The sequence below is a fragment of the Scyliorhinus canicula genome, chromosome 1 (assembly GCF_902713615.1).
Source record: "Scyliorhinus canicula chromosome 1, sScyCan1.1, whole genome shotgun sequence".
NCBI classification, from domain to species: Eukaryota; Metazoa; Chordata; class Chondrichthyes; order Carcharhiniformes; family Scyliorhinidae; genus Scyliorhinus; species Scyliorhinus canicula.
In genome coordinates, this window is record NC_052146.1 from 37,410,318 (window position 1) to 37,429,414 (window position 19,097).

General features: G+C 45.6%; 1 protein-coding gene across 1 annotated transcript in view; it reads right to left on the bottom strand.

Moving 5' to 3' along the window:
* LOC119978355 (rasGAP-activating-like protein 1) overlaps nucleotides 1–19,097 on the bottom strand; it is a 398,828-nt gene that overhangs the window by 210,077 nt on the left and 169,654 nt on the right. The window contains exon 8 of the mRNA XM_038819933.1: nucleotides 2,295–2,386. Within this exon, the coding sequence (XP_038675861.1) occupies nucleotides 2,295–2,386 (92 nt within the window). The remainder of the gene's footprint in view (nucleotides 1–2,294; nucleotides 2,387–19,097) is intronic.

The following is a 19,097-nucleotide window of genomic DNA, read 5'->3' on the forward strand; positions in this document are numbered from 1 at the left end:
CACACAAAGTGCTTTATTCTCACCAGCAGCAAGTTTAGATATAGTCAAAGGGTCGTACAGAACGTGAGTATTGCTGAAAAAAGACATTTTGTCGAAGCTTTCAGTATTGCACTCATCAGGACAATCGAAAGATACCAATGTCAGGGGAAATAACAGCATTATACTGTATGCGAAGAGGATACTGACTGGTTGGCAAGTGGACTCTGAGTCACGGAGGTGTTGCCATGGATTGTGCACCAGTTGATGGTGACTGATAGTTAACTGTCAAGCATTTTTTGAAAATTAAATCAGGCAGCTTGACTCTGTTAGGTCAACACATTGCCCTGTGGAATGAACTAGTGAATGGCTGTCACAGCTGAAACAGGTGCAAAACAAGATAAGTGAATCATGCATTTCATGCTCTTGCATTTCCAACATGTGTTCGTCGAAGGTGGCATTTCCCCTCAACAAGGGTATGAAATAACCTTCCCAGTTTAAATGGCTTGCAATCTGAATCAGTTTGGGATCATAAATCTCATTCCTAATATTTCCCTGATGTTGTTAGATCATTCCAATGGAAAATGACCTTGCCAAGGACCCACAACTATTTATCCGGAAAATAAAACCTTGTACCTGCCAAAAGAAATAAAGGACATACATTGTTACTTTAAACCCCTTAGTTAATTGATCATAGAGTCATTACAGCATGACAGGAGGCCACTCAGACCATCAAGTTCATGACAGCTCTTTATAGAACCATTCAATCTGTACTATTCCCCTGCCCTATGCTGTAGCCCTGCAGGTTCATTTCCCTCAAATGCCCATCCAGTTTCTTCTTGAAATTGATCATCATCTCCGCTTCCATCACCCCCACAGGCAACACGTTCTACACCATTAGAAAAAAAAGTTCTTTCTCGGCACGATAGCACAGTGGTTTGCACAGTTGCTTCACAGCTCCAGTGTCCTAAGTTCGATTCCTGGCTTGGGTCACTGTCTGTGTGAAGTTTGCACAGTAAGAAGTCTTACAACACCAGGTTAAAGTCCAACAGGTTTGTTTCAAACACAAGCTTTCGGAGCATTGCTCCTTCTTCACCTGAGGAAGGAGCAGTGCTCTAAAAGCTCGTGTTTGAAACAAACTTGTTGGACTTTAACCTGGTGTTGTAAGACTTCTTACTGTGCTCACCGCAGTCGAACGCAGGCATCTCCACATCATGTGTGAAGTTTGCACTTTCTCCCCGTGTCTGCGTGGGTTTCCTCTGGGTGCTCCAGTTTCCTCCCACAGTCCAATGATGTGCTGGTTAGGTGGATTGGCCACGCTAAATTTCCCTTAGTGTCCAAAAAAGGTTAGGTGGAGTTGCTGGGTTGGGGATAGGGTGGAGATGTGGACTTAAGTAGGGTGCTCTTTCCAAGGGCTAGTGCAGACTCGGTGGGCCGAATGGCCTCCTTCTGAACTGTAAATACTATGATTCCTCATATCCCCCTTGCATTTATTGCCCAAAGCTTGTACTGCCAGCTAATGGGAATAGCTTTCTTTTGTCTGCTTCAACTAAACCTGCCATAATCTTGTGCAATTCTATCAAATCACGCCTAAATTCCCTTTACACCAAGGAGAACAACTCCAGCTTCGTGATCCAAGGATTTATAAACAAACATTTGAGTGTAACAGGCATAGTGAAAGTCAAAGATGACACTGGAGGGGTGATTTTACAGGAAGACATTACCAACAGAAAGCCTTGCTTACATGCCCCACATGGTGAGGATGGAGGTGCGCTGCCCACATTTCGCTGCCAAGTAAATAGCAGCTCAAGTTGTTCACAGTGACAAGGATTCAAAGGTATTGGGAAACCATGTAGGCTTCATGTAAATCAAGTCGGGTATTTAGGTAGAATGATTTTATAGCTAAGGTAATAGGAACGTTAGAGGAAATCAAATGAGTTCAAGAAATAAGATACTCCACATATCAGATAAAAACAGATAGATTAGGTGCAAGGCACAAATTTGAGGTTTGTGACCAACAAAAGGTGGGATTTCTGGATCAAATAGCATTTCTCTGTTTCTGAAATCCATCTCATTCATAGAAACAATAGAAGTCCATGTTCCAACATGGATCAGGAACGTTGAGGGAAAATCCATATCAGTGCAATCAATGAAGCTATCGCCCACTTTATTTTGAAATTCACCCATTGCCAAACAGGTACGTGTTGTTTATTTTCGCACAATGACTAATTTATAGTGGTGTACATGACCTACGCAAAGTGGAATGATCTAAACGTGACAGAGAAATCCAGAACTATGAATCAACAGGAACTATTTACCCCACGTCGTCTTCATTTTTTTCAAAAGGCAACAACCGAAACCAACCCTTGGCCATTTGAGTCTTCTGAAGCGCATCGAGATTGAAGTCAACCTGTTTAGGAAAAATACAGACATAAATGTACAAGCAGCGACAAGCAGTGATTAAATTTCTACAGATGCACATGCATGTTGACCTAGTGTTTCTACCTGTCGGTACAACAATGCACTGGAAACTCAATACCCCAGGACAGGACGCATGTTGTGTACTTTCACCACTGGCCTCAAAAAACACCCTACACCATGTACACAGTGTGTACTATCGAGAGGATGAACTACACCAATGCAACAAGCTCAGTTCAACATCACCTCCCATCCTCATGAGAATAAAGGTAATGTAAAGCCGCCATAGACCAGATGACCATAGGCTGCTTTCCCCTTTAAGGGGAAGAGCTGACTGGTGGTGACTTAACCTGAGGATCACCACACCTCAGGCACAGGGTAAGGTTGAGAAGGAGGCCTTAATGAATAACCTCAGCCAGTACGGGAATTGAACCCACGTTGCTGGCCTTCTTCTGCATCACGAACCAGTTGTCTAGCCCACTGAGCTAAACAATGTACAGTATGGCAAGTCCAAGCAGCATGAAAATTCTCGTTACAAGTCTAGCATGACCCAGAAGAAACTTTTGTCAATATTTTGTATTTCTCGCTCGTGGAGAGTGTACCTGGGATTTCATCTCAAGTTCAAAGATGTACAAGAATCCATCCAGTGATGGGAAGGTGATGGACGTTATCCAAAGAGGAATGCTGTCTGGCGTTCATAGGATAAATGCAGACCTCGAGCCCTACGTCACACGAACACTTGAGTTGACAATACAGAATGGAGTTTTATTGTGGGGAATCCATGTGATTATTCCTCCGTGTTTGTGTAGTCGAGTCTTTGGCCAACTGCATGAGGGATATCCAGGTGTGGTGAGGATGAAGGAATTATTTTGGTGGCTAGGATTAGATTCTCAAATTGAAGAGAAAATTTGGCAACGCCAAACATGTGCAAAATTAAGGAACATTCCATTACATCCGTGGGAATGGCCGAAACAGCCATGGCAGAGAGTACACATCAATTATGCTGGGCCACAAATTCATAGTGATTGTGGACACACATTTGAAATGGCCAAAAGTTGCATTATTGAAGTCAATGACGATTAAGCAGACCATTGAAAAACTAGGCAAAATATTTTCTAGATTTGGAACACCGGAGCAGATTGTCAGCGATAATGGTACGCAGCTTACTTCAAAGGAGTTTGAGGAAAACTTGAAAGGGAACGGTATAGACCATATCAAGTCAGCTCCACATCATCCAGTAATGAATGGATTAGCTGTACGTTTGTGCAATCATTAAAGCATTATGTCAAAGCACCAGAGGATCATTATCAAGAGGAATAAACAGATTTCTAATGTGTTATCAGAACACTGTATATGCTGTCATGCAAAGTTCACTGGCAATGCTGTTGTTCAAGAGGAAACTATGAACACAGTTTGATTTGTCAACTCCACCTGATACTTCAGAGATTGTCAAAACAACAATAACAATCATAAATTTCAAGGAGGGAGAACATCTGTAAAAGATGAGTATTTAACCAGTGAGAGAGTTTTATCTAGGAATTACACCACTAATGAGAAATGGGTACCAGTTATGGACCTAGAAAAGACAGGTCCAATATCATACACTGTACAGACGGATGATGAACGAGTTTGGCAATGTCATGCTGATCAGTTAATGCTACATGACGTAAGTTTGCAGAAACATCTCAAGAGGTTCTACCTTTATAAGATATGGACAGTAATACTTTGTAATGGAGATCAGAGACAATGACCAGTTCAGATTCTGTTTCTGAGGACTTTTCAATGTCGATAGTGACAGCTACCAAAGTTAACTACTCAAGAAGTATCATCTATATAAAGGAAAGAGGACATTCCTGAGGTTGCAAGTAGCTGAGTCCAAGAACGCTGAATTCTACCAAAAAAGAATATGCATTCATGACAGAGACTGTCCCATTGAATTGTATATATAGATATATATATGCATAGAAATAATATGAGGGGATCTGTTGTATAAATGTTAATTGTTGTCATTGTACTAATGACGTACAAAGGGAGGGTTTTTATGTCTCTGGGAATACCTTCATGCTGGTTATGCATCACATGGTGTGTAGTGTCATCAGCAGAGTGCTTGCATGGGCTTTGGGCAGATCACCATATTGACTGAATGAGCAACATCCTTAATGAACCTCTTATCGTGTTTTACAAGGATCCAGAGTATGGGCACCTTCGTACCTTTTCTCTTTGCAGCAAGAAAGAAATATAACACACTACCAACAATTAAAAAGTTTTACATCGTCCAGAACAATGCAGTCTGCTTGATTACCATCCCATCCACCACCCTAAGCATTCACTCACACCACCATCAGTGCAGCATGATTGCCATGTTTACCTTGTGGATGAGATGCACTGCAGCCACTCAGCAAGCCTCCTTCAACAGCATCTGCCAAACCCGCAACCTCTGCCACCTAGAAGAACTAGGGCAGCAAGTCCCTGGGAACATCACCATCTGCAAGTTCCCTTTCAAGCCACACACCAGCCTGACTTGGAAATATATAACTGTTCCTTTTCACTCAGCTGAGTGGAAACCTTGGAACTCCCTCTGAAACACCTCCGTAGATGTTCCGACACCACATGGACTACAGCAGTTCAAAGCAGTGGTTCAGCTCCACCTTCACTGGGGCAATTTGGGATCAGAATGCTTTGCCAGTGATACCCAAAATCCATGAATAAATCATAAAAAGAAAATACAGGTTACTGCTGGAGCTGAGGAAGTGACTTCAAAAGTAAGAATGGGGACTGTATTCTAATACCTTAGGGTTTAATGACATTGGAGGCTAATTCCAATGTGTGGGATTTTCAGATTCAGAATGTTTTCTACACTGACCTCAGGCTTTTAGATAACCATTTGGGTTCCACAAATTGTGCCTATGGTTGGGCACAAAATAACAACTTTCTGGTTGGCCTCATTTCTGCAGGAATGCCAAAACTTACTGACGTAGTACTAGAACTGATAACAGAAGCTATTCAGATCCCCGCTGAGGCAACAGAAGGCTTTAACATCCTTGAGATAAAGTGGCCAATCAGTGGCAAAGAATTATCCATCGTTCCAACTCAACCAACTGCAGGCACACTGAAGAGGAGCATACAGACTTCATGGGAAACGAGGAGAGCATATTGTGAGTGTTTCCTGTATTTGACAAAATGAACGATAGAAAAACAATACTCATTAGTTGTACATACACCCTCAGTGGCTTCTACAAAAGAGCTTGCTAACATGGTGCTTTTAACATATTTGTGCCCCGTATAGAAAGAATGAAAAGTACATCAAGCTTTTTTTTACACAGAGGGTGGTGAGTGCCTGGAACGCGCTGCCAGGGGAGGTTGCGGAAGCAGATACATTAACGGTGTTCAAAACGCATCTCGACAAATATATGAATAGGATGGGTATAGAGGGATACGGCACGAGGAAGTGCTGAGGGTTTTGGCCAAAGGTGGTATCATGACCGGTACAGGCTTGGAGGGCCGAAGGGCCTGTTTCTGTGCTGTATTGTTCGTTGTTCTTTATTGTAGAAGCTGGAAGAGTTGACCAAATATGTTTCAAAGAGACAAGTTTACAGAAACTGTTTCGATGTGGAGGAAAATATAGTCAGGCAAAGTGGTTTAGAAAGGCTTATAGAGTGGAGGAGGGTGACGGTCTTTCGTCTTTGGTGGACATAAGATGGAAGATACACAGAAGTCAAAGGACCAGAGGGCAGAGGATGCAAGGCTCTTGCGGGATTTGTATATGATGGCGCAGACTTAATGAGATATTTTAGGATACAGTGAACCCTATAGATCGGCAGGTTTGAGGTCATGGCCAGACAGGGGAGTTGCAAGGAAGGATTGACACAGGGGCCTTCTGGACAAGTCGGGCGGAGGTCAGTGGGCTAGCTAGAAAAGGATGAGTGAAATTGCCTGGAACTGATAGAGGGATGGAGGGTGAAATGAAGTGGTGGTGGGTGAAGTGTTGTGGTTGGGAGTGGGGAGACCAGTTATCTTATACTGTAAGCAGTTTTAAGCTCTGAGTCACAAAGCAAGACAAGGCTGCACACAACCTGGTTTTGTTGAAGCACGTAAACCAGGGAGGGAGGTGAGTCGGTGCCAAGGGAGCAGAATTCCTGAGCAGTGTTAAAACTGATGGTTTTGATCTTTTCAATGTTCAGTTACAGAAAGATCTTGCTCATCCATGACCTGATATCAGAAAGGCAGAGGTGGTAATGGAGTAAATGGAAGGGAAGTGGCAAAAAAATTAGAACTAGATATCATTAGCAAGTGTACAGAAGCTGATCTCATAGCTGCAGATAAAATTGGCTTCAGGGTGATTCTTCCAACGGTATATTAAATGTAGTTTTGTATTGTCTCTTTGTACCAATATTCAAGTGTAAGTTCACAGTCGGCTAGAAAGCAACAAATTCTCAGCATTGCACCAATTAAACCATTAAAGAGCTCAAATATTGAAATCCAAATCCAACCTTATTGACGCAAAAATCGCCATTAATAATTGCCTTTGTATTTTCAGCCGTGTCAAGAATAGCTATTCCAATTGGCTGTTTCTCAGTTTTAAAAATGGAGACAGGCAGCGTATTGACTGAAAGTAGTAGAATTGCTGGTAATACGATGCAGCCACAGGGAGAGAAGGGTGGTAACACCACAATATACAGGCTGCTTCACCCACATTCTACATTGTTACACTGAAAGCGTTTTAGACACAAATGAACAGCAGCAGTAGCGGTTTTAGAATGTTATGACAATGGAGGAAATGTGCACCGTTGATGCAGTCACCACTGTCTGCAAGATTGCAAGATGGCAATTGTAATACCTTCTAGAATCAGCAACCCCGCCAAGTGTTTCTCCATATGAAAGACAGTGCAGTGCAATTTAAGACTTAAAAGACTGTCCCCTTTGATTGTAGAGAAGGTACAGGAGCAACCCAATATAAAGCTAAGAAAAATAATCACTGCAGCTTAATTATTCAAGAGGCAATTAACAAAAACAGTTGCCAAAGTATTTAATTGCCGCGTGTTATTTTAGGATTTAAAAAAATCAGAAATACTTGGGTAAAGAATAGGCCACAAATTTTCTTGGCCTTCATAACTGTTTTTTTAGAAAATATTTTATTGAGGCATTTGTAATTTTCACAGTTTTAACAATTTAACATTTCTTAAACAACCGAACGGGCCGACACACGCAACAACATTAAAATAACTTTTCCTACTACCCCCCGCCCTATCTCCTAATTACCTGTATACTAAGTTTCCTATCCTTGTCTTACACTACCATGCCTCCCATTTTCCTCCCACCACTTTTCCCCTCCTCCCTCCTACTGCTGACATTCAATTTTCCTTAAAGAAGTCGATGAACAGCTGCCACCTACGCACGAACCCCTGGGTTGAATCTCTCAAGGCGAACTTAATCTTTTCCAGCTTGAGAAACTCCACGTCGCTGACCCACACCCCTGACTTTGGAGGCTCCGAGTCCCTCCAGCCCAGCAAAATCCTTTTCCAGGCCACCAGGGTGGAGAAGGCCCCGACATCGGCCTCCCTCCCCACCGGGTCCCCGGATCCTCCGATACCCCAAATATTGCCATTTCTGGACTCGGAGTCCAGGACCTCTGACATAACGTCGCAAATCCCTGATATAATCCCCTCAACTTCAGACACGCCCAGAACATACGTGCATGATTTGTCAGGCTTCATCTACAGCGTCCACACCTATCCTCCATTTCCTCAGAAAACTTACTCAGCCGGGCCACAGTCATGTGAGCCCAATGAACCACCTTGAACTGGATCAGGCTAAGCCTGGCTCATGATGAGGATGAATTAACTCTCCTCAAAGCCTTTTCTCATAGTCCGACATCCTCTTCACCTCCCCAATTGGGACCCCTTCCCACTCCATCAATTCCTTGTATATCTTCGAGATCCTCCCCAACTCCCGTTTTTGACATCACTTTATCCTGCAGTCCCCTCAGGGGGAGGTGAGGGAAGCTTGGAACCTGCCTCTGAACAAAGTCCCGCACCTGGAGGTACCGAAATCTGTTCCCACCCGGCAACTCAAACTCTTCCTCTAAAGCCTCCAGGCTCGGGAAACCCTCCTCAATGAAGAGGTTCCCAAATCGCTCAATCGCTGCACGCTGCCACCCGCTAAAGCCCCCATTCAGCCCCCCCCCCGGAACAAAACGGTGATTATCACAAATCGGTGACCACACTGACGCCCCCTCCAATCCCATGTGCTGTCTCCATTGCCCCCACACTCTCAGGGCTGCCACTACCGCTGGGCTTGTGGAGAACCGAGCCGGCGGGAACGGCAAGGACGGCGTTAATAAAGCCTCCAAACTTGTGCCCTTACAGGATGCCGCCTCTACTCGCTCCCAAACTGACCCCTCTCCCACTACCCACTTCCTGACCATCGATATGATGGCCGCCCAGTAATAGTTAATAAAACTCAGGAAGGCCAAGCCCCCCCCCCCCCCCTCCTCGCGGCCCCGTTCCAGGAGTGCCTTCTTCACCCTCGGGGTTTTACCTGCCCACACAAAACCCGAGATTGCCGCATTCATTTTCGTAAAAAGACCTTTGGGACAAAAATCGGGAGAGATTGAAAAAAGAACAGCAGCCTCGGGAGGACTGTCACCTTCGCTGTCTGCACTCTCCCCGCCAGTGCCAGCGGGAGCATGTCCCACCTGCGGAAATCCCTTTTCATCTGATTGACCGCTTTACCCAAATTTTACTTGTGAAGCTGCCCCAACCCTTTGCCACCTGAATCCTCAGATACCTGAAACTCATCCCCACCACTTTAAAAGGTAACTCCCTCAATCTCCTTTCCTGCCCCCTTGCCTGAATCGCAAACACCTCGCTCTTTCCCATATTTAGCTTGTAGCCCGAACACCTCCCAAATTCTTCCAGTGCCACCATAATTCCAGACACACCCCCCCCCCCCCCCAAAACGGGTCTGTGGTATAAAGGATTAAATCGTCCATGTAGAGCGAGACCCTATGCTGCACCCCCCCCCCCCCCCCCCCCCCCCCTCACTATCCCCTGCCAGACATTCGATGATCTAAGGGCCATTTCCAAGAGCTCTATGGCCAGGGCAAACAGCAGTGGGGAGAGCGGACATCCTTGTCTTGTCCCCCTACAAAGACTAAAATATTCTGACCGGGCCTGGTTGGTTCTTACATTTGCCACTGGAGCCTGGTATAGGAACCGGACCCAATCCACAAATCCCTGCCCAAGCCCAACCTGCCTAGAATATCCCATAGGTACTTCCACTCCACCCGGTCAAAGGCCTTTTCTGCATCCATGGCTACTACCACCTCAACCTCGTGCCTCTCCGCTGGCATCACTATAACATTTAAGAGCCGACTAATGTTGGACGTCAGGTGCCTCCCCTTTACAAATCCCGTCTGATCTGCCCCGATTACCTCCGGGACACAGTCTTCTATACATGTGGCCAAGATCTTTGGCAGCAATTTAGCGTCGACGTTCAATAGGGAGATTGGCCTGTATGATCCACAGCTCTCTGGGTCCTTATTCTGCTTCAAAATGAGAGAGATTGATGCTTGTGATACCGTTGGGGGGAGCACTCCCAGCTCTTTAGACTCATTAAAAGCTTTAACCAAGAGCGGCCTCAGCAACCCAGAAAACTTTTTGTCGAACTTCACCGGGTATCCATCAGGTCCCAGGGCCTTACCGGATTGCATCGCCCCAATCCGTCTATCACCTCCTCGAGCCCAATTGGGCCCCCCAGGCCTTCCATCTGCTCCTCATCTACCTTCGGGAACTTTAGCCCCCCCCCAGAAATCGCTTCATACCCTCCTCCCCGGCTGGGGGTTACGATTTATAAAGTCGACTATAAAATTCACAAAACACATCATTTACCCGGGGAGCACGGTAGCATGGTGGTTAGCATCAATGCTTCACAGCTCTAGGGTCCCAGGTTCGATTCCCGGCTGGGTCACTGTCTGTGTGGAGTCTGCACATCCTCCCCGTGTGTGCGTGGGTTTCCTCCGGGTGCTCCGGTTTCCTCCCACAGTCCAAAGATGTGCGGGTTAGGTGGATTGGCCATGCTAAATTGCCCGTAGTGTCCCAAAAAGTAAGGTTAAGGGGGGGTTGTTGGGTTACGGGTATAGGGTGGATATGTGGGTTTGAGTAGGGTGATCATTGCTCGGCACAACATCGCGGGCCAAAGGGCCTGTTCTGTGCTGTACTGTTCTATGTTCTATGTTCTCTATGTACCACCCCCAGGTCTACCACCACCTTCCCCCTCATATCCTTTACTTTCCCAATTTCCCTCGTCGCCTCCTGTTTCCTCAGCTGATGTGCTTTCATCCTGCTGGCTTTCTCCCCATATTTGTACACTGCCCCTTTTACCCTCCTCAGCTGCCCTTCTACCTTAACTGTGGACAGGAGTCCAAATTCCATTTGAAGTCTCTGACGCTCCTTCAGGAGCTCCGGGGCTGGTTTACAACAGTGGGCTAAACAGCTGGTTTGTAATGCAGAGCAAGGCCGGCAGCGCGGGTTCAATTCGCGTACCAGCCTCCCCGGACAGGCGCCGGAATGTGGCTTTTCACAGTAACTTCATTGAAGCCTACTTGTGACAATAAGCAATTATTTACTGGGGCTGGTTTAGCACAGGGCTAAAGAGCTGGCTTTTAAAGCTGACCAAGGCAGGCCAGCAGCACGGTTCAATTCCCGTAACAGCCTCCCCAAACAGGCGTCTAGGGGCTTTTCACAGTAACTTCATTTGAAGCCTATTTGTGACAATAAGCGATATTCATTTCATTTATTCATTTCATCCGGAGACTCCACATATCTCTTGTCCACCTGTAAAATTTCCCCTACCAGCCTGTCCAACTCCGCCCGTTCAGTCTTCTCCCTGTGGACCCGAATCGGGATAAATTCTCCTCTGATAATCGCCTTCAGTGCTTCCCAAACCCCCCCCTGCCGCTGCCTCATCCGTGTTGTTGCTCTTTATGTACCCTTGAATGGCCTCCCTCACACGCTCAAAGGTCTCATCCTCCGCTAGCAGCCCTACATCTAATGGCCATCATAACTTTAGCAGAAACCCCATTTATATGCGCTAACATCAGACATAAACCGACATTTTCCGGCACTTCCCATTGGCGGGATTTTCTAGTCCTGACGATGGCACATTCCCAGGTGGCGAAGAGTGCAAGGCAAGCAACGCCCCCGTTATCATCGGCGGGACTGGATGACACGAAAATCCCATTGACTCCAACAAAAATACAGCAGCGGACTAGAAGAAACCACAATGTCTTTGGAATATTGCTAATGGTCTGGTAACACAGTCCTTGAAGTTTGTAGCATTGCTGCATATCTCGCAACATCTCACGACAATCTTCCGCATTGTGGGGTGACAAAACTCAAGATCTGCTCAGTGCCTGGTACACATTGTAATGTTCCTTAGACGCACAAACAGCATTGGGAGCCTGCACACAAGTTACAGAAAAGGACCACTCAGCCCCTCAAACATGTTCGACCATTCAATGAGACCATGGTGGATCTGTCTTCTAATTCTATTCATCAGCTGTGGCTATATATCCATTCATATCATTTCAAAGGAAAAAATCTAGAGATCTCAGACTAAGCATGTTTAATTGAATTATATCTATTGCATTTTGTGGGAGAAAGCTCCACACTTCCACGACCGTTTATATGACGACTTCGCTGGCTCTGATTTTAAGATTGTATTCCTTTGTCCTCGCCTCCAACAGAGGAAACTGTTTCTGACTATCTTGCTTATCAATTCCTTTCAAGATCCTAAAACATCAATCAAATCACCCCTTCACCATTTATATTCCAGGGAATATTACGCTAGTTTATGTAATTTCTCCTCATAATTTAACCCTTGGAGCTCAGGTAACATTCTGGTGAATCTATGCTCCATAGAGTGTCGTGGCGTGCAACTCCGGCAGGAAGGAGTGGCGTGAACCACTCCGGCGTCGGTCTGCCCCAAAGGTGAGGAATCCTCCAAACCGTCAGGGGCTAGGTCGGCGCCGGAGTGGTTTGCGCCGCGCCGGCCGGCGGGGAAGGGGCTTGGCGCAATGCCAACCGGCGCCAAAGGGCCTCTGCCAGCCGGCACGAGTTGCCGCATGCGCGGGAGCGCCAGCATGTGCTGGTGTCATCCCGGCACATGCGCAGGGGGATCTTCTCCGCGTCGGCCATTGCGGAGGATCACAGCAGCCGATCCAGAGGAATAGAGTGCCCCCACGGCACAGGCCCGCCCGCGGTTCGGTGGGCCCCGATCGCGGGCCAGGCCACAGTGGGGGCACCTCCTGTGGCCAGATCCCCCCGCGCCTCCCCGAGGCCGCATTCACCGCCAGATCGCCGGTAAGGACTTACTCTAATTTACGCCAGCAGGACCGGCAAAAAAAAAAAAAACGGGCGGCCACTCGGCCCATCGCGGGCCGGAGAATCACCGGATGGCTGCCACCAGTGGCTGCCAACCGGCGTGGCGAGATTCCCGCCCCCGTCAAATCCGTGGCACCGGAGAATTCGGCAGCCGGCGGAGGCGGAATTCACGCCCTCTGCACAGTCCTCACGATATGCTCTAGCACACGCTTTACGTAGCTGCAGTAAACATTTCTCCCCATTATATTCTATCCCTATAGTTATAAAGGCCAACATTCCATTAGTTCTTTTGTTTTTTTTTATACGTGACTCCCACTGCACCTGACTATTAAAGATGTGCTCGGTTCATTGAGGGGCCTATAATAGGTAATTGGGACTGGACCCCATACTGCAGTCTGACAAACGCCTTCAATTTAAATAAGCGTTTACACCCCAGCATCTTCTGGGAAAATGAATAGCTCAGCATGCATTGTGCACAGATATAAATGTGGGCTACTGGGGTCTGAATTATTCTAACGATATCCTGTGGATTCAGGCACAAATATAATGAAGTATGAAAGCCAGCAGGGCAAGCTTACTTTAATAAGACTCAATTTTCCTCTGGTGTTATTTATAGGCACTTGTGATGTAGATGAACGAGAAAATGCTGAAATTACTTGTGGAAGAGCTATCAAGCATGAGAAAATATGCAGTGTAAAAATATTCCCAAAATAACATTTCAACTCTTGAAGCGTTTGGCTGGTACATCCTTGCAGTAGAGCACAGTTTGATAGCAGCTTAATTTACATTTTAAAAATGGGTACTACACATCCTTAAAAGATGCTTGCTCTGAATGACCTTCAGAAGATTATTGCTTGGGGGTTACAAAAGCTGGTCTCTCAAAGAGGTCACCTTGGACTAATTAAAATGCACTGCATTTGTCTCAAAATTTGATTTGTTTCCTGCAACCTATTCCAATCCAGACATTTAATAATGCAAGGCGTGAAGAAGGAAGAATCAATACGAGTTGCATGAATGTGGCACATTGCACAACATCACAAAGCATGCCCTGCTGTTCCAGATGAAGGCCAGTCTTATTAAGGAGAATTGCTGTCACCCAACATTCCATCATCCGTTACTGTTGCACATTCTTGAATTTATGTTTGTTCCTCCTCTGCCAACATCACCTATTCCAGTCTGAATCTTGCACTGAAGCCGTACTTTGATAGAGAAGCCGAAGGTTGAGTTTAAAACCAGAGCTGTTTTACAATGTCAAGGAGTTGAAGGAGAGCGAGGATTTAAATAGAGCAATGGAAGATTGGAGGGCAAATATAGGGAGTAAATCAAACACAGGGAAAAATCCAAAAGGTAACATCTGAATAAGCACAGAGGAAAGAGCAGCACACGTTGAGACCCTTAAATCAACTGTATAGACTATCTTTAGACCACTGCTTGTATGTTTGGTATTTATAGCATTTGATTTGAGGTAAAGGAGCGCAGCATCAGGGAGAGAGACCTGAGGTGATATCAGTACAGCTGGAAAGTTTTGTTTTAGTCTTAAGTTTATTCCTGTTAACTTAGTCAATATTCCAATAAACAGTAGAATGGCAGGGCTCCTCAGGTGTGTGGAATGTGTATCCTGTACCACACGGAAACTCAGGTTTGCTTCCCATGCTCTGCATAAGCAGATGTGCATGAAGTGTTGTCAGCTGGAGGTTTTGGGGCTGGAGCAGTAGCTGGCATCGCTGTGGTGAATTCAGAAGGAGGCGAGCTTCGTGCAGAGTGCATTTCAAAGGTGGTCGCCCTATCACTAATGAGTCATCAGGCGGAGAGGGAATGGGAGACCGCCAGAGACGCACCCGCTCCAGAGAGCCAGGGTGGATCAGACCGGTGGTGCAGGTGTCCCCTGAATGCATCTCACTCTCTAACCGGTCTTCAGCTCTGAATACCGATGACAGGCACGGTTGAAGGGGAACGCAGCTAGATCTGAGGCCACGGCATCATAAGTGGATCAACTGTACTGGCGAGGAGAAGATTGGGAAAGCAATAAGCGATAGGGAATTCTATAGTTGGCGGGGGAGGGGAACAGATATTTCTGTAGCTGTAAACATGATTCCAAGATGCTATGTTGCCTTGCTGGTGCAAAGGTCAAGGATGTCATTGATCAACTATACATAAATTTGATAAGTCACCAGGACCAAATGGGATTCATCCAAGAATGTTGATGGAAGTAAGAGCAGAAATTAAAGAGCCATTGGCTGTAATATTCAAATCCTCCTCAGATGCAAGGGGGCGAGGCAGCCATCAGGCTGGAGAATGGCAATTGGTCCACCCTTGTTCAGAAAATGGTGCAGGGTGCAACCTGGCAACTACAGGCCGATCAGTTTAAAATCAGGATTTGGAAAGCTTTTGGAAACAGTAAGCTGAGACAAAATTAAGGGACACTGGGACAAGTGTAGATTAATGAAGGAAAACCCACATAGACCTGTTTAAAACAAAGTCTGTTGAACCATCTTGAGTTTATTGCTGAGGCAACAGAGATAGGTGATGAGCGTAATGCAGATGATATGGCTGATGTGACCTGGACGTCAAAAAGGCATATTATAAAGTGCCATATAATCGGCTTGCCAACAAAGTTAAAACCTGTTGAAATAAGTGAGACTGGGAGCAGTGATTCCAAGTTAGGCTGAGTGACAGGAAACAGAAAGTACTACCGCATGGTGTTTTCAGATTGGAGGAAAGTATGCAGTGATGTTCCCCACAGGTCCACTGCTTTTGTTGATCTTTATCAATAAACTAGAATTGGGTGGGCAGGACACAATTTGAAAATTTTAAATCTGCAACGGTCGCACCGTACAAGATGGTGTTGGCTGTGCGCAGACCCAAACTGCCAGATAGTACCACCCTGGACACCCCCTCGCCACCCCAGGGCTACCCTCCACCAGTCCTTCCAGCCCTCGCCGAAGCCCCCCCAGCCAGCGGCATGGCTCTCCCCGACTGTGGCAGCAGAGGGAACTTGGACAATCGGGGGCGGTGCATTGAGGGGAGGGCCTTCAGGTAACGTCCTGAGGCCGTCCAAACGGCGTGCAGCATACTCCTCGATGACTGTGGTTTGGAGGGGACGGAGCATCCGAAAAAAGACGCCGCCCCCGATTCGGTCGTAAACACGGATTCTCCGCCCAATCGCCGATTACGATATCGGCGTCGGGCAACGGAGAATCCCGCCCTGTGTATTTTACGAGGCGCAGCTGGTAACCCCTCACTGGTCGGAGGGTCGGTACTGGTGCCTCGCCGATTTTTACGTCGTAAAACAAGACACTTCCTCCAGACATAGGCTCAAAATCGGAGAACCCAGCCCATGGAACGTCAAGTGCAGAATTGGCGGTGTTCAAGCCAACTCTGCCACAGGAGTGCGCAGTGTCCATTAGTGTTCCCGGGTTGACTGAAAATAGTCCCCTGTTTGCTGTCGAGACAAACTATAATATAAGAGAATTGAATATGATCTGCTGTAAGAAACATAATTTCAGCAGACAAAGCATGACTTCATTTTTCCCGCAAATTTCAACTTGCGTATTTTCATCTTTCCAATCTAACAGAGAAACCTCCCATTTGGAAGCACTCTATGAAAATGAAAATCTACCTGCCCTGTGAAAATAGATTGCTGACACAGGGGATGCATGAAAATTCTAAACTCCAGCAGAGACTGAGATGATTAGCTTTACAGGATGCGGGTGGATGTGGGCGTACAGACTGTTCGCCTGTGCGAACTGTAATTTAAAATAATGGTCTGGTGCATGTGGAGTAGGCTTTAATCTATTCTTTGCTGCGTGAGGCGCTTGTAGGGAGCAGTGACGCAGGCGATATGACAGAGAATACCTTTTGGTGCGGATCCGAAATGCTACCGGCTGAACAAGGTGGCGATTTCAAGGGTCTGAAATTTACAGCATTGGGATGTTGAGTTCTAAGCAATCCCATTGATACTGAAATCTTTTAGTTGCAGCAGTGGTTTCTTTTTGTAAATCCTCATGAAACATGCCCCGGAGACTGTTATCAAAACCACTTAATTCGTACGAAAGATCGAACATCACATTGATCTTTCATAATCACAGATTGACTGCTGCATGCAGTCTTGCTTCTTTGTTGATAATATAACAAGAAGTTAATCATGCCAGCGAGATGCTGAAAGGGTTACTTTGACAATCTAGGGCTTTTTCCTTCCTATTTATTATTCTAACTTATTTCTGAATAACCTTTAAATAAAAGGCCTCTTAATCCTCTCAATTATCATCAAAAAATATCTATTTCTTATATTGTAATAGATCCTCCAGACTGAATAATTCCAGATTCACAGTTTGTTACAAGACTTTGCATGTATGGACCAACACACTTGCTCCAGCAAGGCAAGCTTTCAATCAATCCAACTTTCCTCGGCCTTGCACAGATCACTTAGGTGAAAGGCAGCCCGCGCAAATCACACTGACTGAATTAAGGAAATTAAGAATTTTCCCTTTCTGCTATTACCTTAGGGTATATCCACCTCCGAGTTGGAGGTTCCTCGCCTCCACGCCGCTTATTGGTATCTTGGGTATACCCATTCCATTAGCCTTGTGCCAAATTACCCTTGTGGGAACCCTCAGTTACTATTCACTATTACACAAAGGGAATATAAACTTAATACTGTCCAGGTGTAGAAAGGAGCTCTTTTAGCTCTGCCCCAACAATAGGCTGGAGTTCCTCTGTGAGAAGATAAAGCATTGATACTGTATCTACACTTAAAGCAGAATACACCCCCCCCCCCCCCCCCCCCCCCCAAACAGGTCTGAACAACCGATCACATTTCCTCCTCACAGCTGTCATCATTTCCTTAATCAGGATCACAATTCCACCGCCCCCCCCCCCCCCCCCAATTCCCCCCATCCTGTTTTATCCACCTCGTACCTTGCATTGCATCTGAAAACTTGTCACCAGGAATTTTGCGCCATATTCTAGACTTTGGCCGGAATTCTCCGTCCATTCGCTGGTGGTGGGATTCTTTGGCCCTGCCGGAAGTGCAACCCTGCCTGCGGGTTTCCTGGCAGGGTGGGAATTCAATGGGAACAGAGACTCACGCTGTCAGTGAACGGCGCTCTTCCGAGAAACATGCGGTTGAGGGGGGGCAGAGAGTCCCACCCTTTGTTTCTTACACCTTCCATGCTTGTTTATTCCATTGATCTGAGCTGGATCCAGATTTTATTCCCAGAGGTGAAAGAGTAGTTTGCACTGCTCCACCCAATCTCTGCAGAAATATATTTATCTAAACTGCTGAAATTCACCCAGACCCTCTGCTGTTTATTAATTTGAACCCAAGTGATTTAGCATGTGCTTTGATGTTAATCGGTGTGTATCTATGTATGTGCCTGCAAATGTGGGATTCTCATTGAGACTATTATTTTTGCATTTGTAAGAATGTGGTTTTATCTGCTCACGAGTTACACATACTGCTAAAAGCGTAGCGGTTCTTTCTAAATGTATCTACACTTCACTGAATCAGAACTATGATATATTTTTTAAATCCCCCCTTCTGGTCGCCCCTTGTTATTCCCGATCTCTCCACCAGGAGTGTATCCTTCTGGATTGTCTCGAGAGAGCCCATTGTATTAAACCGCTGAGCAGTCACTGCTCATCTCACTGTCAAATTAGCAGAGCACATGGTAACTGTTTGTTCACAACGTTGTTCTTTTTGGTGAATCCTGAATTTTTCCAGGAAAACTGAGGACAAGGGTTTCTAAAAGGCCAGACCTGCCACACCAAGCCACTGGGATGTGCGGAAGTGGATCTTGCTGGATCCCAATTGTTCAGGAAGGCAGCAATGGCTGGTGTTACGGTCAAGGCACACACACTTGGTTAACATTAATGATTAAAGTGGCAGTGATTAAAGTCCCAGTGAAAGGAGTATGTATTCATTGTACAGCACTACGTCGCAGTTTTTTTGAAGTGTTGTCCATTCTCAGTGTATGTTTACCCCTGTATTTGCATGCGATTGTGAGTAAGTGACTGAGGACGTAAGGGATGTGACCATGTGTACAAGTTCATAAATAAAACCACAGATGAACATATCACATATTTTTAAACCTTTTTTTTTTTTTTTTTTTTTTTTTTTTTTTTTTTTTTTTTTTTTTTTTTTTTTTTTTACACAACCATAATTTATTTGAAAATCAATTTGTTACAAAAAAGACTTATTACATTTGCAAACAAAAAATTCACCTTAAAATATTTAACACATTTAAAATATCTAGGAATCATGCAGTCTGAACCTCAAACTCTCTGTTGTAACCATATCCAACATCAGACAGGAGGAGTCTA